This window comes from Chamaea fasciata, unplaced genomic scaffold (genome assembly GCF_029207755.1).
Source record: "Chamaea fasciata isolate MVZ Bird 193981 ecotype frontalis unplaced genomic scaffold, bChaFas1.0.hap1 SCAF_5, whole genome shotgun sequence".
NCBI lineage: Eukaryota > Metazoa > Chordata > Aves > Passeriformes > Sylviidae > Chamaea > Chamaea fasciata.
The window spans coordinates 44,872,173-44,896,593 of NW_027094090.1; the positions used below are offsets into that span (position 1 = coordinate 44,872,173).

At 36.6% G+C, this 24,421-nt stretch overlaps 1 protein-coding gene across 6 annotated transcripts in view; it reads right to left on the reverse strand.

Moving 5' to 3' along the window:
- The window catches only part of NR2C1 (nuclear receptor subfamily 2 group C member 1), a 59,435-nt gene that overhangs the window by 9,533 nt on the left and 25,481 nt on the right, over positions 1 to 24,421 (reverse strand). For 5 of the 6 annotated variants that reach the window (XM_066183390.1, XM_066183393.1, XM_066183392.1 and 2 more), the window contains 11 exons: positions 22,662 to 22,743; positions 20,530 to 20,709; positions 18,408 to 18,555; positions 18,216 to 18,306; positions 16,822 to 17,006; positions 13,343 to 13,505; positions 11,766 to 11,887; positions 8,574 to 8,713; positions 6,630 to 6,767; positions 2,803 to 2,908; positions 1,712 to 2,262 (listed from right to left, as the gene is read on the reverse strand). In XM_066183390.1, the coding sequence (XP_066039487.1) occupies positions 2,088 to 2,262; positions 2,803 to 2,908; positions 6,630 to 6,767; positions 8,574 to 8,713; positions 11,766 to 11,887; positions 13,343 to 13,505; positions 16,822 to 17,006; positions 18,216 to 18,306; positions 18,408 to 18,555; positions 20,530 to 20,709; positions 22,662 to 22,743 (1,530 nt within the window). In that variant the 3' untranslated portion in view covers positions 1,712 to 2,087. Of the gene's footprint in view, positions 1 to 1,711; positions 2,263 to 2,802; positions 2,909 to 6,629; positions 6,768 to 8,573; positions 8,714 to 11,765; positions 11,888 to 13,342; positions 13,506 to 16,821; positions 17,007 to 18,215; positions 18,307 to 18,407; positions 18,556 to 20,529; positions 20,710 to 22,661; positions 22,744 to 24,421 lie in introns of those variants that run through there. The other variant, XR_010720809.1, reaches the window with a different exon arrangement.

Consider the following 24,421-nt stretch of genomic DNA (forward strand, 5'->3'; position numbering starts at 1 on the left):
GACACCAAGATGATCAGAGGGATGGAGCACTTCTCCCGTGAGGAAAGGCTGAGAGAACTGGGATTGTTCAGCTTGGAAAAGAGAAGGCTTGGGGTGACCTAACTGCAGCCTTCCAGTACCTGAAGGGAGCCTATGAGAAAGGTGGAGAGGGACTTTTTACAAGGGTGTGTAGTGACAGGAGAAGGGGGAATGGCTTCAAACTGAAAGAAAGCAGGTTTAGATGAGATATTAAGAAATTCTTTACAGAGAGGGTGGTGAGGCCCTAGAACAGGTTGCCCAGAGAATCTACGGATGCCCCATCCCTGGAAACATTCAAGGCCAGATTTGATGGGGCTCTGAGCAACCTGGTCTAGTGAAAGATGTCCCTGTCCAAACAGGTGGCTGGAACTAGATGATCTTTAAGGCCTCTTTCAACCCCAACCATCATCTGATTCTGTGATTACATGATACAGTCTTTGATTATGAAGCTTTGGTAGAGCAAGATCCAAACAGCTCAGTTAGTGGAATTGAGAAGAACACAGAAATTCAGTATCAGAAGCAGTTATCAGGTTTTTTGTCCGGTAGTGATCCTCAGGTGCTGAGAAAAACTCAAGAACTTTAGAACCCAAGCCTCACCTAGCAGTCTCTTGGTGTTAGGGTGGCCTTGGAACTGCCACTGTGGAGTGGCCAAAGGCCTCCATTTAATTTGATCTTCTGGCTAAGCAATTTCTGGTGCAACCATATGTTTCTTGATTGGGTGAGGTTCTTCCTCACTCAGTTTTACCAGGGAAAGAATGGGGTCATGCTAAATAGAACTCAGCATTGACCCACGATTCAGAAAATGCTAAATACTAATGTCTGAAGAAGACCACCACTTTCACTAGGATATTTCTCTCATTTTAACCATCAGGAACTAAACATGCCAGGGGTGCGTAACTTCCTGTTGCAAAAGGAAGCAAGAAGCAACCGCATGTCAGTGTTGTCATGTGAGTCACATCCTCAAGACAGAAGAACATTTAGAATTAAGAACTCATTCTTAGATGGAGCTATGGAGAATGATTCAGGCAACATGAATGGAGTGTCTAGACCCCTTTCTAATGAGGAAAGGAAAAACAGCAGAGGCTATGCTCCCATATGGAAGGACGCTGGATTTGACAAACTCAAATTTGAAAAGTAATCATACAGGACTGGTTGGAAAAGAGAATTACATCCTCAAGGGCTAGCTGTAACAAAAAATAAGTCATGGACAAAAGTTAAGAGGCATCTAGAATACCTCCATCACTGGGCACTGAGTATGAAAGAGGAAGTGGTAGGGTGAAAAAGCTTTGAGACCAGAAAAAGCAGGAGTATGCTGTCTTTGAATGCCTGCAGTATACACTTCTCTGTTAGTTCTTTGAAGTATAAAACAGCTGGTGTCTATTACGTTATTGCTACAATACAGTATTCTGTTGCATCTGCAAAACAGTCACTATTGACTCTTTGCTGCTTCTCTTTATCAACTGCATCAATGTTAACATCAGAATATTTTAAAATGTGAACGTCCTTTACTTTCCCGGCACTTGTAATGGTATCCAGGGTTTAATTCCGCAAGAAACAAATCTCTCTTCAAAACAACACCCAAAACTAAGTTGGGTCTTGTCAGCATGGAAACTGCCCTTTTCAGGATGTTTGATTATGTATTTTCAATTTGACACGTGAAAAAGAACTGGTAGCAAAACACTGAAAACAAGACTCAGAGAGGAAAGTTAATTTATTTGTCTAAAACATCCAACTAAGTTGAGATACCTTAGTTCAGTCAAAGCTTCTTCAGTTTCCTCATGAGCCTGAACTTCATAAATATTCCAAGTCTGTCTACCTACAAAAATAGGTAGATCAAATTCTTGACTTTCTTCAGATATCAAGTTAATTTACAAGTCCTTGAAGACAGATGAACAGGAAATGATCCTATATTCTAATACACTCCACCATGTTTCCCAAGTGTACTGGAAAGGAGGAATATGAGCCTTCTTTGGAAAGGTGCACTGGAAGGCTTATGACCATCTCTTGGAGACAGGGTATGCATTTATATCACCATGATTGCCATGGTACAGAATCCTGGACTACTACTTTTACACACCATGACCTATGATCTGAGAGTTGTAGTCTGCTGTCTCCATTCGCAGAATGTACGGGATGATGCTGTCAATCTGAACATTTCCAATTAGTCCTGCGAAGAACAGCTCTTCAGTGATGGCAGCACTCATCAGCCTAAGAGCAGGCAATCGGAGAAGAAGTCTAGAGAGTCTGGAAAGTAAGTTTGGTGAAAAGTGTTACTTAGCAGATCACAGATTTTGGTGTTGTTCTCCATGATGTTATTAGTAAAAGAAGAGAGAAAACTGACAACGGACACTACTGGTCAAAGTTTGCTACATCTAGTCCATGAAAGGCTTAAATATATAAATCAGTAGAGCACTGAATTTATGTTTATTCATATCTTGGAACAGTACAGAAAATGCCTGTCAACTACTTGTACTATGTATGTTTGGATTTAAGACTAAATGAGGAAATAGTCCAAATAGATTAAATTCGAACTGAATGTTACTAATATTCATTTCTGATATTTAATTTTAGAAATTAATAATGAGATGAAAAATACCACTCATAATATGTATGACCACAGGCATAATATTGTTCTAAAGTGTAATTTCTTAATTCTAAAGTCTAAAGGTAATTTCTTATCTTTAAGGAGGTAGGAAGAAAATGTATATGTCTATTACATGAAAAACTTACAAATCAGTGACTCTGAAAGGGGAATCAATCAGGTTAGCATCCGAGTTTACAGACCTGTAAGTATCGTCCGGATATGCCTTTGTTACATAGTCTTGGAACTCCATGTAAGCTTTTTCTTGAAATTTCTCAATCTGTACCACATTTTCTAGACCTGGGTGATCTGAAAAACAAACCCCTCTTCTTTGTCATACCCGTTCTACAGAAAATGAACTAAAATCCATACAGACTATCCAGTTGCCAACATACTGAAATAATTATGTGGCAGCTGCAGCAACTTCAGTTTTAGTGGTAGACACTACTTTACCTCCTTGTATTTCTCTTTCTTAACATTTATATTTTACTTAACTTTCCATAAATAAAATCAGACATTTTAAAGGGTTCAAATAAATTCAGTGCTTGCAATGTTTATGTTAATCCTGATGATACAACTCTGTTCTCTGTAGCAGTAAACAGGATTGTTTCAACACATTGACATTTTCTGGAACATTGGATGCACAAAAAATTTTTAGGTGAAAAGTGAAGTATTAAAATTAGGATCAGTGGAAGAAGCAGAATAAAAAGCTGTGAAGTGTCTGTTTCTTAAGACATGTAGAAAACAGCACTGAATCTTAGAATATGCTGAGTTAGAAGGGACCCATCAATATCACTGAGTCCAACTCCTGGGCCTGCACAGGACACCCCAAGAATCACACCATGTGCCTGAGAGCATTGTCCAAATGCTTTTTGAATTCAGACATGCTTGTATGTGGCAGATTGTTCTTTCTCAACTATTTGGTGTAAAAATTTCAAATGTGCTAATCATAATTTTTAGCAGTGATTTGAAATGTAAGTGCTGCTAAAATGAAAGGACATCAACCGAACTGCCAAGCCACTCTTGGACATTATTATCCAGTAATTCTGAGCTCTCTACATGGTCTGTAATTCTATTATCCATCTATCTGAACGTAAAAATTTTACTGTCATAGTAGCATGACAAATTTTGTAGATGAAGAGTTAGAGTTGATGTGCAAAATGCATCACTTCATGCTGCTGCTTTTAGAGCCATGTCAGGAACACAGTGAGAAGTCAACTTCTGGAAACAGTACTTTGAAGACCACTGCTTGTACACTTGCAGCCATCTACTAAGATGTCAAGTCTTCCTGGCACACCCTTTACACTACTCTCTTTGCCCAAGGCTGTTTTGTGGCAATCAAACAGCTAGCTTGGCACAGCTGAATCACTAGGGCCTACTAAAGCAGAGGTTCTTACCATAAGGCTCTGCTGCATGCACAGCCCAGCCCCATCCTGCAGCAGAGCAGTAAAATCCCTGCAATTTTGATTTCAGGCCTGTGAATCATTGCCAGGACATCCCTTCTCTTCAAGGTACCAAACATGACTTTCATGTGTATGAAGATTTTGTTCTATGCCTCAAGGATCAAAAGTCCTGACAACACATTACCTTTAAAGCAACTACTCATTAGTAGTGTGAATTCGAAAACATCAGCCAAAGAAAATTTCTCTCAATCATGTCACTGGACAAGAGTTTTTGTCCCCAAGGTATTTTTCCTTCTACCTTTTGTGTTGTCAAATATAATTGGAAGGAGACAAATAAACTTCAGACAAAACAAATAGTTTGCAAGTGCAAGGTTCCTCAGGAAGTATTTTTTGGTGTCTAACAGGACTGATTTTTCCACATAGGCCAGAGGATTCGATCATATATCCTAGTGGACATCATTCTAAAAAATGGACTTGAGGTATTGAGCCATAATTTTGTTTCTTTTCTGGAGTAATCTGTACCAGTTCTTAGTATAAGAATGCCATGAAAAGTATTATTTTGGGGTAAGGAACACTTGCAGGAGAACTACATCCCTTGCAAGTATTATTTATTAAAATTAAGCCAGCAAACATCCTCCGACCATCCACTTTGACAAAGTCTCTTCTGTAATAATGGTGTATTTGCAACTGTTCGGTCCTCAGCAGAAACAGAAAACTGCAAAGGTTTTCAAGCATGCTTAATGTTATGTTTTAACTTCATGGGTTTAATGGTGAGTCCTGCTTATTAGGAAACTGAAACTGTTTCAGTGATACAATGAACTGTACAAGCAAACACATAAAACCATGCAAGACTCTCCTAATCATAAGGACTGACAGCAGGATTATGTTTTATAGTAAAACACCCAGGATCTGATTTTCTTTAGTGATCCACAATAGAAAAATATCTCAATAGGAATATCCTCTGGAAATTTATCATCTTTCCTGAGGGGATCTGACTCTATTTATACCACCTTTTATTTGCATGAACGTCTTTCATCTCAGAAGTCTTCCATTACTGCAATATATATACATATATACACACACACACACACACACACACACACACACATATATATATATGTATGTATGTATGTATGTATATGTGTATATATAGCAATGGAAGATATGCAGGGTTTTGTTTGTGCACTTAGATGAATACCATGAATTCCTGTTCATGCTGCCACTTTTACTGGTACATACTACATATAAAAAAGATCATGCAAATCTGAGGGAAACTGCAAAGTAAGAACCTCACAATACATGGATTCCATATATTAGAAAATCTGCTTAAAATTTACATTTTGGAAGTGCCCAAGTTCTAGAAGATTTTCTCACCTCAACTAATTTTTCTGTGTAAGGGTGAACTGCAACTGAATGCAAAAAGGTAGTTCTTGGATGTAATAAGAATTGACAAGAACCAAATACCCCGATCTCCTCCATGTCCTACACTACTGACAGGGGTCACTAAGATTCTGTGAGCCTTTTAACATCTGCTCCAATCTTTTCTACAGGACATCAGCATCTACAAAAGGCAGAGCAACAGGATAAAGGAAGATGCTGGTGCTTTTAAAACCTTCTGATGTAAAATGGAGTAACCAAAGACTTACTTTCTAAATGTGAGAGTGATAAATTCTTGAAGATAGAGGAAGTACTTGAGATTTGTACATTTTTCTTTAATCAAAAGACTTGGTTTTGGCTTTGTATTAAATCTCCATTTTGAACGATGAATCTAAGGCCTGCAGGACACTGATACACAATACCTGAAAGCCTTTTGTGAAAAGTTAATTCTACAACTTTCAAATAAAGAAAATTAATTTTGTAACTTCCTACAGTCCAGGCATATGGGTTGCACAATGTAATTACCCAGTAAATATCTACCATAACCAAAGGACTCTTTCCTCCCCACTGTAAACTAATCACCCAGAAGGGAAATGAAGTTATTATCTTCACTGTCTAATGTATGTCTAGTAATGCTACTGAGAGTACTACATTAAGCAAATACTGTTTAGAAGACAGAAATTATAACATAAGTGAATGTTTGTGGTGTTCATTCACCAGAAATGCTATATGCATTGTCTGTGTGGAAGGAGGTGATGTGTGGAGGGAGGTGATGCTTTTGTAATTCTGAATGTGAGAACTGATGCCTAGATAGTCTTTCATATATTAAAATCCCAACTTCAATCCATCTCATCTGGATGTGCAAGAGCAACATTTCAGAAAAATAAACTGCAGGTCTTCAGAAAATGTACCCCAGAAAGGAGGCACATAATTAAAATAATAAATAAATAAATGAAAAGAAAAAAAGCCCAAAACAACCAAAAACTCAAACCCAAAACAACAAAAAGCATGAGTGGCCCAGCCAAGAATAAAAATCTACAAATAAAAAGAATCAAAGTCTCCCTGGGCAAAAAAAATCCCCAAAGCAACATTCAGCTGTTTACATTAGAAGATTAACCTTCCTCTTCCTAACAGTCCTTACATGCCTTCCAAGATTCCTCAACAATTGAGGCAGTAACTGCATATAATGAAACAGTTATATAGCAACAAATAGCACAGATTAAAATTTTACATTTGGAATAATTACATACCAGGACTGAAGAGCACGATTGCTTTCAAATATGCATATTCATATCCATCTAGACACAGTTTAACCATACTGTTACAAAACTCTTGCAACTTGAAGACATGCTCCATTACTAGTCTTCCTCTGTCTGTTGGCAGCTTATCTAAATCAAGACACGAATAAAAAATCCCAAGTTAACACACAAGCAAAAAATGTGGTCACACTAGATTTTAAAAATAATTATTTTATTAGATTCAAACAATGGGAAATCTATGCCATCTATAAGTTCCTATTATGTCTGAATAATCTTGACACCAACAATTATGGAGTGTCTTTTCCACCTCTTCCAATCAGGGCTCTTCCTGACACTAATGCTTCCAGTAATCAGGCAGGGATTAGAGCTTGAAATGATCAAGAAAGGAAGAGACTACTTATAAGTAAAGCATACACCGCTACTGCTGACCTGTGCTGTGTGTCTAAGGATCAGGTGGCACATAGTAGGATAGTGTACAGCTTCATGGGTTTAGTCAGAAACCATGCCACTGCTGGGAAAGATGCGCTATACATCTGCCCTGATTTGCACTGAGGGGAATGTGGTTGGGGCAGAGCTGTTCCCCTTGAGTCAGCAATAGCAAAGCAGCCTGAAAACCCCATTCCCTCCATAACCCATCCAACAAGTCTCTAGACTCCAAAAACTTGGTATCTCTTGGAGATACTGCAACTGGCATACTGCACAACTGGTTCTTGCGGTCAACCTGAATTCTCAAATGGTAGAAATATGTATGTGTGATAATGATAAAAACATGACTAATTACTACAATACATTTTCTGGTAAACATACTTGAAACACTACGTAGACCAAAATTTCCAGATTCCATTTGTACCTGCCCTAGAGACAATCACAGACTTGTTAGTATCTTTAGCTGATTCAGTACATCTTGTGATTTGATCAGTTTGTTTTAAGCTATCGTTATTTATAGGAGGATCTTGTGGATGTTTTTAAATCACAAAACCCCCTTGGAAATAATTCTTTAATTACCTTATCATAAAAGAAGATGAAAAATCTATAGTCTGGTAGGCTGTTTTTTTCCAGTTTACCAATCTGCATTTGCATAGCATCAGCAACAGTGAATTTTCATACCCCTAACACCTCAAAAATTTAGTTAAATCTGAAAATGCTTAGATTTTTGTATGTGCATCTACCTTATGAATAATGTGTTATGACAATGAACAGATGAAGACTATACTATTATTGACTGATTAGCTTTTAGTGCTGACAACCTAGTGAGTATCCACAAGCACACAAAGTTGAGCTAAAAGACTCTCCTCCTGCTCAGAAGAACAGAATTAAAGAGGCAAACTGACAAGTCCTTCATCTGAATGAAAAATATGCCAAAGATGCAGGACATAGGATTAACAAGGAACAAAGTATACTTAGTGGAGATCTGTTGAAGACTTCCATGTAGACTAAAACTGATACATGGAAGTCAACAAGCCAAGTTATGTAAAGGAATGGTATCACCAAGTTGACATTCAGCTGCTTCCTGTCACAGCTATGAAGAGCAAGGACAGGTGGGTCATTGTTTACTTTGTATCCTTCATACACAGGAATCATATTCACAGTACTCTTGTGTTCTTAACGTTGATTCTGCACAAACGTTCCTAATTTGGGCTGATGATATTAACAGACAGCAGAACACTATTAGACATTACAACATACAAAAATAATTTTATTTTTTTTTTTACATTTGGAGGTAAATATTAGCATAACTGACTTTTGCAAAATTGCTAAAAAAATCTGTCCTGTGGACTGTACTTGCTAGTATCATTTGTTTCAATACTAACATTAAATTCTTTAAACAGTAAATTTACAATAACAACTGAAGGATAAATAGCTTCTGTGCACTTCAAAACTTAAAAAACATCAAGCAATTCCCCAAGTCTGGCATGTGCACAGTATACACCTTACCTTGTTGTAAACTGCCTTGAAGGTGATTAACAAAAGCAGCTAAGATCGTTGCCACATTCATAACTTGTGAGCACTGTGCTAGACCAAGCGTAAACAGTTCATTCCAGCAGGCTTTTACTAATGATATGCTGTTATCCTGTCTATTAAAAAGCACAATAATTTAAGAAAACCAGCTATTTGCATTCACACATTTTTTAAAAAAATTTGAAGAACATTTCATAAAACATTAATCTAATTCAATCATTACAACCAACACCAAAATGAAGTTGTGCATTTTTCTCTGCATGCTAGAATTAAAGTATCCAGTTTAAAGTGACTTTTGTAAAGCAATAAATTTTTGTTTAAGTGACCTAAAAAGGAGACAGATTTATATTACAAAAGCAAGCTGAAGTTACAGTAAAATGACAACTGTCAGTGTATTCCACCTTGCTAGTTTTCTTAAAATTTGGGACAACATTTGCATGCACGGACAAAAAAAGATTGCACTGTTCCTGTATTGTGGACATAGAACAGAATCAGCGGGGTTTTTTTGTTGTTGTTGTTTTTTTTTTTAACTTGGAAACTGACATGTTGGTATAATTTTTAAATTAAAGATACAGGTGAAATGGAACATGTGTGATCAAGCTTCTGACATTCCTGACTGCTACCTTCTGCATCCCTTTCAAGTTTGGAATAAGGTTTGAAATACAGACTTCAAAGTATAAATACCAGTCATAAGGATTTCTTTGCTGTAGCTTAAAATTAAATATATCAATTCATATTCAGCCACTTCCATATTAGTAACCTAACTTTCAGTAATGCCAAGCATCTCTAACTCACAGAGTTTAACAAGATCTCAGTACCTTAGAATGCAAATCCCACCAGAGAGGAGTCAAATTCAGTACCATGTTTCACAGTTTTAGCCAGTGAATATAAATAATGGAAATTTAAAGGAAGTACAAAAGCTATCAAAGAAGAAAAGCATATTAAAGCTAGGATTTCAACTACAAAAATATGGTGGAATGGATTTTTGCAAAAATGTTGATGTAATTTTCAAGAACAGTTCTGATGATTTGGTGCAATACTAAGATGCCAAATGACAGGTGAATACAGACTGTCCGTAACTGGATTACAGGGAGCTTACTGAGAGCAATGTTTTTCATTATGATCAAGTTCTTGTTATGGTAGGCACTACACTGTACACGCAGTTTCTGCAAGTATTTGTCACATCTTTGTTCATCTCCTTTAACGTCCTCAAAGTGACTATTGTGAGCACCCCTGAAAATAGGGTGTACTGACGACTCCTCTGATACGTGTGTGTAGATAGACGTATCACCTACAGCATCTTTATGGCTAAACAAAGTTACACCAGAACCAGTTCTTTTGTTTGCTTAAGCAGCCTCACAAATCCAAGAGGCTGCAACCAGCTTGGTGAAGGTTTCAATAGGAAACCCTCTTGTGAACAAAGATGCCCATGCAGGTAGATGAACTAATCCGTATCTGGCATCATTAACTACATCATGAGGTCAAAGGCAACTATCCTGCTGTGACTAAAGAAGAATGTTCCTTCCTGTGGAGGAAACAATCTAGGTACAATTATCCATCTTCCTTACAAAACCATTACGCATCATGCTCCATGAATTTCTCTTCAGTTTAAAAGTGAAATGAGTCACCCTTCTGAAAGTCAAAATTATAGGATATAATGTGTTCCAACTATAAGGGCTACATTAATTTTAAATAAATCTCCACTTGAAAATAGTTTGCATCTTAAGTGCTTCAAAGGAAAACTGTGAATTTATGTTATTTATATACTGTTGCCCATGATCTTGACTGTGTCTATAAATGCTATTACAGGTGAATATTAACACTATTATGGCAGCTTACTTCTCCATATTTTTAAGCAGAAAAATATATTGTGAAATAACAGATAAAAAGAGCATGTGCAGATTTTTCTTGTTAAATCTTTTTGGAGAGAGAGGTCTCTGTACTACATTTTATTTTTAAAAAGCAGTTCCCATTTGTTGTTAGAATATCGATTTGTACTAATTTGCAGTGCCTCTCTGTAACAAAAACCTTTTTAAAACTTAGAACGACATAATGTACTATGTTTATTTGCTATGCATTTTGTAATTCTGCCAAATTACCAAAATAAAACATCGTATTTACCTATTTTTTTAGCCTGACTATTCTTTAACTTTATATGATACTCCTTTCTCCTTCCCCAAAACACAGGCTTCATTACACACAATACAGGATCTTTCCTTAAAAACTGTAGAATCATTTGGCTGAAGCACCTGAGTAAACACAAATGGTAATCACAGATCATCCTGCTTTTGACAGCTTTCCTGGAAAAGGGGACAATCCCTCATTTTGAAAAGGAATTCTCTTTGCTGCCACAGTCACAGGCTATTTTGATATTGAATTAAACAGAAACACTGCAGATGAGAACAAACTAACATGATTTATTCACCATTTGCGTCAGAGCTGATACATCTTTATTTGTTTAATGTATCTTCATAAAATTACTTCTGAATATAACATAAATCAGTTTTTCCCATGCAGTTTGGACATGTTTTTCGTGATGATCAGCAATGGACTACAAAACTGAACTTAAGAATTTTAAGTGATACACCGAATTCTGATGGAGAAGCAGGATGTTACACAAACTGTAAAAAGAACAGTCAGAATTACCTTTTGGTTACAGGAGCTGTTTATTGTTGGCAAATCTTCTGAAATTAGACAACTTCATTCTGAGTGTTTGCTGAATCTAGCTAACCATTTTCTTCATGTAGGTTATATTAAAGGCAAAATTATTACTAGTAATTCACCTTGTAAGGACAAAAATTTTGGGGATTCAGATAGGAGCTTCTTTCTAGTGATTGCCTGATAAGCATCAGGATGTAGCACAGAGCTGTAGCTATTAAAAAGCTGATAGAAATTCCTATTTTCTCAAAATATATTTAAGAAGCAGCAATGTGAGGACATTTGATTGTTTAAATCTCCTCCTTTTTCTTACAAAACCCAACCAAAGTACTGAATTTGGACTCAAATTGGGAGTTGTTTTGATTCAGAAAATTTACCTTACAATTAAGATTGATAACAGTTTTATTTAGCAGTTTTTTATTTTTAGAAGTCCCTGAAGAAGACAGCAAAAACCAAAAATTCAGAAGCACATATCCACAATATAAGTGAACAGAGTAACTGAACACTTACCCCAAAACCTGGAAAGATGGAATGGAACGTGCCCAGTGCATGGACAAGAAAAGCAACCTGGAGGCAGACTCACAGATATAGTGAACGTTAAGATAATCAGGCATAGGAGAAGGCATGGTGAGCTGCAAAAAAAAAAAAAAAAAAAAAAAAAAAAAAAGGAAGAAAAAAGGAAAAAGAAGAAAGTGTAACACACTTATTTTACTTTATTCATGGTATGTTTAGGAAGAAATCAGTCTTTTGAGTTTCTTTTAAGTGAAAAATCTGTTCTTTAAATAAAAAAAGTATAATCTCAACACAAAACTGAATGACTGCCTTTTGCATTATTAGCCACACGATTACACGCTGTATGTTATATAACTACAAAGCAACAAAAAAGACAAAAAGTTTGATTTGCGGATAAAGATTCTTGTCTGGGACAACTGGAGATGGAAAATCTCACAATTCAACTCCTGAGACATTCTCAAATAAGAGAGAAGAATCATTTTAACTAGAATGAGTTGCTTACATTAGAGGAGTTACAGCTCCTGGAGTGAAAGGGAGGGAGGGAGGGAGGGAGGGAGGGAGGGAGGGAGGGAGGGAGGGAGGGAGGGTGTGTGTGTGTGAGAATTCTATTTCACAAAACATCTTTTTTTTACTTTTACTTAATATTTTACAAATAAATACATGAGAAATCCTTTGCTGTTTGAGTAAAATAGCCAATATACAGCTGCTCCCAAGTCCAAAAAATATAACCAACATACATCAGGAAGAAGACCATTTGCAATGTTAGTAAAATTAGCGATGTTACCTGCATATGTGAAGAAAGAGATTTGACCCAAAATAGCTTAGAACTTGTAATTCTGTCTTCAGAAATTAACACTTTTTAATATAATGTTCTGGCTAATGCAATTTAAAAAAAAAAACCTTGACATTTCCATTAGAGATGGTCATTTGAATGATCAGAACAGATGCTGATAAGAGAGGTAAAGTTGAACCAAATGCCTGTTACACAGGTGACCGAGCATTTTGATTTGTCCATGAAAAATAGGATGATGAAAAAAATAGACAGAAGGAATTTCTGCAAGCTTGTAAAATGAGAAATAAATTCAGAAAATATATGGCTAACTAACACAGAAACTGTATTTAAGTCAATTGCTACCATGCTAAAATAGGGTATCTACACAAACAAGAAACTGACAAATACACTTTAAAGTCTCAAACTCTAGTTGCAGATTGCATCAGATCCACCAGTTAACGAGTGAGAATGTGGATGCTGACTCTGCTTCATGCAATGAAATGCTGACTCTGCTTCATGCAAATACTCCATCCATGCAAATCCTTTTGTATGGATTACCCAGTACTTTTAAGGTAAGAAACTATAAAATAGTTTATAGTGCAGCTAAACCACTTCAGAGTGCAGTACTTTCTGCCAAACAAAGAATTAACCAATGAACAAAAGCAGTTCATTAATTGGAAATGAATGCCAATGCCCGAACAAATACACCTCTAAGGAAATTAAAAATAAAACTTAGATCGTTATTGTATATCACTATGGCAAAATAGTTATAAACAGTCAACAGTAAGAAAGTATTCAGTACCCTGAATGCTACGTGAGCATCACTGAGTAGTGGCCCCTCTATTTCAACGATGTTCATGCTTGTTTCTCCACCAAGCAGCTGTGCATTGCCATCAATACTTTCAGAGTTCTGGCATGCTGTGCTCTCTCCTGGATTTAATGCTTTTGCAAGAGTATCAAATGCCCTGTAAGATCACAAACAAAAAGAAAATTACATTTTGGAGACTGTTTCAATTTAAGAGGAACCTGCACAAGTCTGAAACCTGTTTGCAGAAGTCTTTTTCAAAGAGTGAGATTCGGAAAATAGAAATCAGTAGCATGCTTTTCCTGACATTCCACCGAACCCTGAAACAAAAATTAGCAACACACCCTGTTTACACTAGTTGCCAACAAATTCACAGTTTTGACATACTGGTTGTGCTGCTGAATCACAGTTTGCTTTTCAAGATCTCTTTCGTGATGTTCACTGAGAGCGCTGGCATGAGCGTTTTGAGGACATGATCACCAGACTGCTGTTACAATCACTTAGTGCATGTATAAATTTTACAGGCTTTTACTGCTACGAAGCACAAATAGGGTAAGATTTTTTTTGTTAAATAATGAGTTGTAGTTAGATTTTTCAACTTAATTTGAAAAGACTGTTTCAAAATATGTAAGAGAAAGCACTCCCATGCTTTCAATACAATCCTTAGTACCCTCTGCTGCGTGGCAGGGACTCTCAGCATTCACAAGCAGAGATGCCAGAGGGCAGATGTCAGGACAAACACAGATATATTACTCAATATTTTGCTGCTTGATAACACGTGTTGTCTTTCTGTTCATAAATACAATTGAGAAACACAACTGACACACCTTCAATCAAAAATACAGACTTGATCACTGCCTACAGACAGATGACATATCCTGGGAACAGCAACATGTTGCATGAAAAACTTACGCATTGAGGCCTGAAAACCCTACAAAAACCGATTATCAAGTTGTATGTAGAGCTCATTCTCAATTTATAGACATGTTTATTACCACAGAGTCTAAAATCACTGATTTAATGCCAAAATCTGGGACAGAACTCGGCCACCTTCTCTACCCCCATACTACAGCTGTATGAAGTCACTAACAAGCTAAAAGATTGAGCTGTTTGACATAACTATGCACAACCAAATGAAATTTCACAGTGAAAGAGCTGCTGACACTACCTCAAGGCTTGGGATGGTAAATGAACTACTTTTTGGTCCTCACTAGCCTGTGTACCTTGATGTGTACACGTGAGAGTGACTGGGGCATACACGAGTGGACTACACAGACATACCTGGGCCATCTTCTGTCTCTGGTATGTGCAAAGTTGGCACAAAGGGAAGGTATTCATGGCTCAGCTCTAGAAACTATACTATGGACTCCTGCTAGAAGATCTGAGTTTCAGGTCTTCCACAATTCACTCTCTGCAGTCTAAGGTAGAACAGGCAAACACAGCTCAGTGACAGCTGCTTTTTAAGAAACAACAGGATCTCTGCAGGGTTCTTCATGTGGCAGGGACAGAAATTAAGGAGAGGAACAAGACTCCTCCTTTCCCCAAAAGGTAAATATCATATGCATCTGTCACTGTCCTGTATTTATTCTAGCACAGGCTGAGGAGTTCTTTTTAAATACTGTGGACATGTACACTTGTTAACCATGTCTGCCCATGACACTTTTTTCCCAACTCATTCTTCAATGTTGCTTTCAAAGAAATCTTCTCTCTCCTATCTCATAAACTGCCAGCAGTAAGCCAGCAGAAGTCAGTAGCAGCTTTGCTTCTTCATGGCTCAGCAATGTGAGTCCTTTCCTACACAAAGCCCCAACACGAGCAATGTCTGTCAGGTACACCATGGAAAAGAGAATCTAGAACAAAGCCTGCCTGGGAGCTATGAAAATCTAGCCCACAAAGTGAGAAAACAAGACATAATCAACATTAAAATACATAGCATTGATATTCTTTGCTACAAACAATTTTGGTTCTCTTTTTGTCAGGCTCATTCATCAACAGATATACAGGACTGCAGATAAACTGTAAAGAAAGAACATTATGAAGCATTAGAGGACAAGGCATGCAAAATTACAATACAAAAGCAGTGGGGTGCTTGCAGCCAAAGTTGTACTCTATGTCAGCAAAAGTGACATCGTAACTACTGCAAGCAATGAATAAAATAAAAAAAAAACGTGGATGAAGGAAATGTGGTCTTTGAAGTCCCTTAAACTCTACTTCCTTAATAAACATCTGCATCTGTTAGATCATACTGCCAAAGAGAAATCAATAATTTAGAGAAAAATTTTAGTTTCTGTTGGAGTAACAACTGCCCTTTCACAACAATGTTTAACTTGAACCTCCCCACTGTACAACTATTAGGTAATTTACCTGACACAGAGTACATCAAGTCAGAGCTTTTTCAAGCTCTCTGGCTGAGAGAACCTGATGCCTTTTCATAAACAGATTTTTAAAACTGAACAGAAACCCTGAAGGTGGCAAAAATTAGTATCTAAAAGTGCCAGCAAATGAAAGATTACTACATCTCTTTGAATAGCCATAGTATTGAATGATGTCTGTCAGCACATGTAACAATACTACTTACACGGCATACTCTAACATTCTTTAACTAGGAGGACACAGCAAAGGCCCAAATCAGCATCTGTAAGAAGTCAGACTGACTTTCTAAGCAGTATATAAAGAAAGGAGCAGAAAAAAATGTAATCTGCTTTCAGTACAGACCACAGGGGAAATCAGCAATTTCAGCCACTATATGCCCACCTTTTCCCCCCTTAATGGATTTACTCCACACACTTTCACAACAGCATGTAAAACGTAGATGGTATGTAAAAGAATATTGCTGGGACAGCAGTCAGAAGCTTGCATGAAATGACAACCAAGGAAGAACATGATTGTGATTGATGGAATAACTGTGGATGTTCTCTATAGTTCTGTATATACATCTTACACATATGCTCACCACAATGGCTCAGTTAAAACCAGTGCAAGACACAAGTCTGTAAGATTCTCAGTGAATGTATTAATATTGATAGTGAGAATTCTTTACTTCTCCTGTGTAGAAGGAAAATGCTTTTCAAGCTTTCGAGATGATTAATAGTCACAGGCACTTAACTACCACACAGATGAGATCTCTTAAGAATAAATTTTCCAGGATGATGCAAAGTACTCAGACTATAATACAAGACCTAACATACCTTAGTATGGCCAACCAAAAGGTAAGAAAACTAGCTGTAACATTAATACTGAAATTAATTTCAAGTACAAACAACTAAAATGATTTATTTCTCTAATGGAACTTTCCTTTGATTTCACTTGGAAGAATCTTACAATATTTATTTTCTACATGAGCTTACGCTGCTATTACTATTACTTTTAAAGCAGATACATTTCCTACATTGTGATGATTTAATTAATGGACTGGTCCAAATTGACAGAGACCTTCTCTTGAAAAGGATGGTATTTTTAAGTGTAACATGCCTTACCTTGTAACATCGCTACTAGCTTGTTCTTCTTGCTTGAGTTCAGATAATGATGCATCTCCATTACTCAAACTCTCGATCACGGATAGCTCTGTACTGCTTTGTGAAATGTCTTTGCATTTACTGAGATTTGCTAATGAAGTCACCACATTTGCCAGCGTACTTAAATCTCCTTGACATGCTTCTACCTAAGGGAAAAGAACAGCTTTTAAATCTCAGTTAATTGGCAGCTGTTAACCTGCAAGAGAAGAGCCTAACTTTCACATAAATGAAGAACAGAGCATATGCAAAGATATACCTGTAAGAAAACTGTTTTCAGTATATGGATAACCACAATACATCAATTAGACACTGCACTGCATCTAAAATATGGAATATTTTGAAATTTACTTGTAAAAGTAATAGCTATCTACTTCTTTCAGAAGGAATACTGCTGATGGAAAGCAAATGCAGAAAGATTTCACATCTCTACACACTAGTCCATCACCAGGATATAAGAGTGCTCTAGATTGTATTTTTAGCATCTCCCTTCCCTTCATTACTCATGTAAATGAGTCAGTAGCAGTAGGGTAGCAGAATGTCTGAGAAGAAGGAATGCATGAAAAGTCACCTTTATAAACAAAGCAGAAAAAGAATTCTGCTGTAGCCTTTATGGTGTTTATGTCTTTGTTTAACTGCAAAGGAAAAAAGTGATTCAGCACTGGCTAGCAACTCAGAGAGGCAGTAAGACATGCCCCACTCTGTCACAGCAAAAACAAAAACAAGAAAAAAAGAAGTACATTATTACAGACTGCTGCTAACACCAGACACAGCAAGCAAAGCAAAATGCAAGAAAATAGGAGGAGGTAATTTGATATAAGCTAGAGAAACACAAATGCTTCCTAATGGGCATATGTGAGGAAGCCACCACATGGCTTTAGTGGATCAGTAAGTGCAACAAAATGGAAACAAAGGAAAACCAGCTCAGAAATAAAACTGTTGATGACATAGGTCTTATTAGCTTTGCCAAAAAAAATAGTGATTCAGGAGAAAAAAATCCAACCATATTTACACATGGCACTGTGATGGTGCCATAAGAAGTTCTGTGAACATCTCACTTTATTTGTACAAAAGCGCGAGCCAGGTGTCAGGATTATCCCAAGACAAAAATTAAAATAATACAGCCCTTAAGGCTCTCTAAAAATGTGAAGGAAGGGCATTTACTTTGGCATGTTTTTAGCATTTTTACTGTGTGAAGCCAAGAGGATTCCTGTAAAGAGAAGGCATTTGTAACACCAGTGACTGTTGTAAAGGAGTATTTTAAAAATTAATTTAACCAAATAGAATACCCTTCTCTCCTTACATATACAATTACAGCAATTAGCTCTACTTATTATGTAAGTCATATCATCACATACCTTATCTGGAGTCATCAGCACAGTAGGCTCACTTTTTATTGCAGACGGATGAATGTTAACAAACATTCCCGATTCCAGCAAACCCGTTGATCTGACAGAAAACAGCGTAAGTTTTAATTTTGATTAATTTTAAAACTCAATTTTAATTATTCAGAAGACAGAGACAGCCACTTCTGAATACAATTTACATACCTTGCTGTTTCATTGTCTGTTACAAAAGTTGGGGTTGCAGCTAATGGACTACGAAGATCTTTCCGAATGTAGATCTTTTCTGTAGAAGCTGCACAGTTTGAAGATTTTTCTCTTGACACTTCAATAGGTTTCCTCTCACACTGTACAGCTACAGGAATAATATCCAACTATAAAATCACATCCTGAATTACAGAATAAGAAATAATACCTTTTTCTCTATTTAATATTTGATTTTAATTATAATTCTGAAAATAACTAAAAAATATATAAAATATATCCCCATAACCAACAAGCTAACAATTTGGATAAAAACCAGCACACCGACTTGATGAGTTCTAAGTGAAGTGTTGTAGTTGTCAAAATCTGAGATCAAACATATAGAACATTTTTAAGTTGCAATTAAGGGAGACATCCCCTCATTTTTGATTGGAATCAAAGTGGGAGCTTAAAGCGTCTCATTCTCTCAGTTTCACTATCTCACACTCTCACTTCCTTTGTAAAGGACTCGTGATGCATTTTTCTATGGATTGTGGGTCTGTGTTGAACCCATGTAATTTCATTCACTTCAAGAAGCCTCTCAAGTTAGGACCTCAGACAATACAAAGGAAAGGTACATTGACAAAGCTCAGTTCAGACCATTTAAAATCAACCTGGGCAACACCCTGACCCAGAGTCACTGACTTCAGAGAAGAAGTGGATTTTTACTTTGAATGACTCAGTGAAACAAGTTGGAATGAATCTGGGCTTTAGCCTACAGATAAACCACCTTGCTTTGAACATTAAAATGAAACTTACAGCATTATCCCCTATGGGAAAAATGTGGAAATGTGAAAAACATGTAACTTCATATAAAAAAATTAAAACTTTTCAAGATAGCAGTAGACTGTGATGCTATTCCAATTTTTACACTGATAAGTATCTTAACTCCCAAATGCTGCAATATTAAGTATCGACAATGCCACTGAAGTCAGCCTGCAACCCACAAATACTGCATTAAAGGATGGGAGATGGAGGCAAGCATTTAATTTTCGTTTGTAAATGCTGTACTTTATAGCAGGGTCTCACCTTGTTGAGAAAAGGTCAAGGCTTCTTCAAGGGACAAATAACCCTCACTGAGGGAGCTATAGTACAAGACAATGCTAAGTTTTCTTTCCTTTCCCCACCTCATGGAGGAATGAGACTTCTTATCACCACACAACCCGCTCCCCCACTCAGTATTCCCTCATGACTCTGAGATTATTTCCTGCCTTCTGATCCCTAAGTCCAATGATTTTGTTCTGCTTAAAAAGTCTTCTGTGGAAGGGCCTTTTCTAACTTACTGCCAGCTGAACTAGAGGGTAAAGATCCACTTTCACTGCCCCAGCTTTTCCTCCCTTTCTGAATTAATTTCCTCTGTGTTACTGATTTCTGCTGACAAAAGCAGGGCTTTTAAGGAGGAAAACGTCCGCAGAGGTTCAAGAGGGTCAGTAAAACAAGTGCAGGATGACAGAGAGCAGAGAATAAGACCAATGCTGTATGTACTGCAACAGCGCCACAGTATCAGGTCTGAAGAATTTGTGGTTTGTGTGATTTTCTGTGTAATTAGTATTCTGATACTGCTGTGATATTGCAATACCACTACATCTAATGTATGGAAAGCTAAAAACGGAATTTGGAATTTGCAGAAATCAGTAAGAACTGAACTTTAGATCACTATGGATCCCTGTCTTGTGATTAACTGTCTCTGCAGAGCTTTGCCAAAAGTGAACAGAAATTGCCAGTAATCTCAGCTATGGAAAAACTGAAAGGAAGGTACAGTTCAAAAGGTTCAGTAGCTTAATCTACACATAAAAATGTTGAACTGCACTAAAAAAAAAAATGCAGACATGTTCGATATTTGCCATGTAGGAGTGACAATTCATTCACTTTCATCACGTGGGATGGTGCTTATTAAGCTTTTAAAGCAAACACCTGAAAGCATTTAATATTTCTGATACACAAAACTTGTACAATTCTTTAAAGGAAAAAGATACAATGATTTAAAAATATGTAACTAAAATAACAATTTGTATCTATTCAAAGCATATCTTTTGTAGCAGAAAATAGCTGCCAGGTAAAGCAGTTCACTGTTATTCACACTTACAATCTTGTTTCATCCCAAAGGCGATGCATCTCTGCAGCCTACAGTACTGACAGCGATTCCGGTGGTGTTTGTTAATGACACAGTCTTTTGTTCCTCGGCAGGAATAAACTAAATTCTTCCGTATACTCCTTTTAAAGAAGCCTTTGCATCCCTCACAGGTTACTGCTCCATAATGACGCCCTAGTTACAAAGTAACAGAAAATGTGACATTAATTTTACAGTATAATACTATTTTTTTAAACTTTACAATAATTAAAAACAAAATATTAGCTATTTTACCCAGAAAAAAACCCACTTGTTTTTCCCCATGGGTTGCAGATCTTAAAATATATTGGGACTATAAAACAAACATAAAAAAGCAAGTGAACCATTTTTCTCATTCGAAGCACTTAAACAGGATTTGACAAACAGGCAAGTTGCTTATTAAATTATTTCCTTATCTGTTGACAGTAGTGTTAAAAAAGGCTAAGAAAACAGGTTAGTAAGAACACAGAAAAAAAAATTTTAATTTATAGGTTTCTCTAGTAATTCTCCCTACAGACAAGCCCCCCGTGATTGCTCATTACAAGTTCAGCTGCTGAAAATGTATGCATTAAATCTAACAGAACCATGGAAAGTGCACACATGGCAATTGACAGCATGAGGCAATCACTTCAAAGCTTTACTTTCACCTTTCATTTTCTTAACAGGGTAATGGTATATCTGTAGTTCTTGCAATAAAACATCAGTGAAAGAATAATCTAGAATAGCTACAACTTTTCTTTTTTTTAAAGACCAGTTCTTCAAGTTTTCTGTACAATAAAAAAATTTCTAAGATATATTACAAAAAGCAAGTTTTAAAATTATTTTTAGAAGTAAATTATTTTGATTTTGCCCAAGATATAAACATTACTAAAAAGGATTGATGAAGGCATGCTTGGCAGCTACAACAATTTTAATTTATGAGTCCTTGAAACACCTATGGCACATTACAAAATAAATCACAAATATGACCTAATTTAGGAGAAAACACTTTTAGCGTCTTTCCCAAAGTTTCCTGAAATTCTGACACAACCTTTTTACCACTACTAAAATGTGAAATTTCAAAAGCATCATACATATTAAAAGAATAACGTCTGAAACATTTTAGTGGCAGCTGGATTATGAATATTCATTCTGCAAAGTAACAGGGCTGCTTCTTCATCTACTCTTTTGATGTAGCTTCTTAGATTCCAGTTTGGAACTGTCTGCAAATCCGTTTTCATGACAGTGCTTATCACATGGGAGGCTCCCCAAAAGCTGCAGCTTTTGCTCAGAGGAACATGGCACTCTCCCCAAAGTCATTACCACTGCCCAATATTCCAAGGGAAAACCTCCTTGGACCTCAGGCCCCTCAAGGGAGACTCCAGCCCTCCTCTGGAGAGTCAGAGAGGTTTTAACAATTAGAACACACCAATCAGATCTTTGCCTTAAGTTTGGCAGAAATTTCCTTGAGATGGATGAGGTCTGACAAGTATTTAGAGTTCTAGCAACTGCATTTTTTATTAAACTTTGCCAATTTTTTTGAAAAAAAAAAAAAAAAAAAAAATCATACATTTTACTTTCTAGCAAGTTTGCTCCCTGCAGACAGAAGACCTCATAGTGGTCTGCAGATTCCTCACAAGGGTAAATGGATGAGCAGGCACTGACCTCTGGTGCCAGGACCCAAAGAGAATGCATGAAGCTGGTCAGGGAAATTTTAGACAGGATATTAGGAAAAATGATCTCTATCCAGAGGGTGGTTGGACAGTGGCACAGGCTCCCCAGGGAAGTTGTCACAGCACCAGCCCTGACAGAGCTCAAGAAGCACTTGGACAATGCTCTCGGGCACATGGTGTGACTCCTTGGGTGCCCTGTGCAGGGCCAGGAGTTGGATTTCAGTGATCCTCGTGGGTCTCTTCCAACTCAGGATGTTCTGTGATTTTATGTAAAACAATGATAAGTCCTATCCATGGATACTAGAGTCCCATTTAGTGAAATCCTGCATTGCATGTAGAGAAATTTATACACGTATATGCATGCAAACTGTTACACAGCTTCAGAAGAATTTTAAACTGCTTTCATAAAATTGCACCACCTTAAAAATAAAGAAAGAAAGAAAGAAAAAAAAATACCTGATGCTTTGTCTCCACATACAACACACAGATCAAACACTTTATTTAGGCCCTGTTCATTGGAGGAATTGTCTGTTAAAATCTGAAAAAAAGCATGAAAGAATTTAATTTTTCTTTTTCTTGCCATCTAGAAATAGTAAAATATATCTCATGCTTGTGGTTTTTGTCTAAGATAGGGGACTAAATCTACAAGGTATCATGTTTTCTTGATTATGTCTAATAGTCTTCAGAGACGCAAAGTCACTACCTGCCAAGCCACTGTGAGCCCTTTCAGGAGAGAACAAGAGTTTTACTTGTAATGCTTCTGAGAAGAATTCAAGATTTCATTTCTCTAAATACTACTTCTCCAAAATGGAGTGACATTTTGAAAAACATTTAGCATCTGCATACTCTTACCTTTTGTTCAATTTTATATTTATATACTAATGGCTCATTCATAGTACAAGAGAGACGGAAGCACTAAACAATGGAACAAAAAAACCATTGTGAAGGCTACTAGAGCTACGTAGAGATTTATTAACTCCTTTTTTTTATAATACACATTAATATGGACCAAAAGAAAATGTACTCTGGATGCTACCATTAACTTCCAATTGGTATATAGCTTGGCTTTCAGTAACAGTTTGACATTATTAAAGTATCTTGTTTCATTCAATTATCTCTGGTACCTGTAAAGCTTTGTTAAGCACATAATTTTAGAATCCCACTACTACAGGGCAGGCACCAGAACATTTCACCTAATCTTTGAGAACTATCCCACCACAACATAAATAAAGCACAGCAAAAACTCCATTTAAAGAAGGAACACACAAATTGCAAGTAACAACCAAACATCATCTTGACATAGAAAAGAAAAAAATATCCTTCTCATTGAAAAGAGAATATAGCTTAGAAGCTTGAAGAGTTTTTAACTTCTACTGTGCCTTAAAGGGAAGCCAGACTCCTAATTCTTGCTTTGCATATTCAGAACAGGACCTCTGATAAAAAGGGAAGTAACCGAAACAGAAAGTAGTCTCTCTTCCACAGAGAAAATTTAGAAATTTCCTTTTCAGAGATTGGAACATAGTACAGATGATATATGTAGGAAAGTTTAACAAGCATCTTTTTCTAGTTAGCCATGTTAACAATACTGTCTCTGAGATTCATCTCTTCAAGTTTTCTTTTAAAAAAACCAAACTTTTTAAGAAAAATAAGATAATGAGTTAAGAGAATATTAACCTTTTGATCCTTCCAAATTTTCAGTATTAACATTATGTATTTTCATGATATTATAAAAAAATAAACTCTAAATCCTTCCATAAATTAAAGTTGCACTGAAACAGGAAATTCCACATAAGGAAGGACTACAGAATTGGCCCATGAGGAGATAAAATCCTCAGACTCAGATACCTTATTAACTAAAGAACATGAAGAATAAAAATTGATTATTAATATGAAAAAGAGCCACTGAAGTTAAAATAGATGATGGGAAAAAGGCTCTTGCTAAATGAGTCAATGTAAAGATGCAATAACAGGTTTTTGGCAGAACAAACAAATGGGCATTTCAAGTGAAGGCTACAGAAGAAGAAAACAGGTGAAACTGCAGATGGAAAGATCATTTGAGGGAGAAAATATGAAAGATCCCAAAGGGATGCAGGTGAACAACAAATGAATGGTATTCTGCATTTCATGAACTTTTAAATGGACAAAGGAAATCTCTACCCATACGTATCAGTGGACAACAGAACAATTAAACTGGAGTGACAGAATATTCTGCTGCC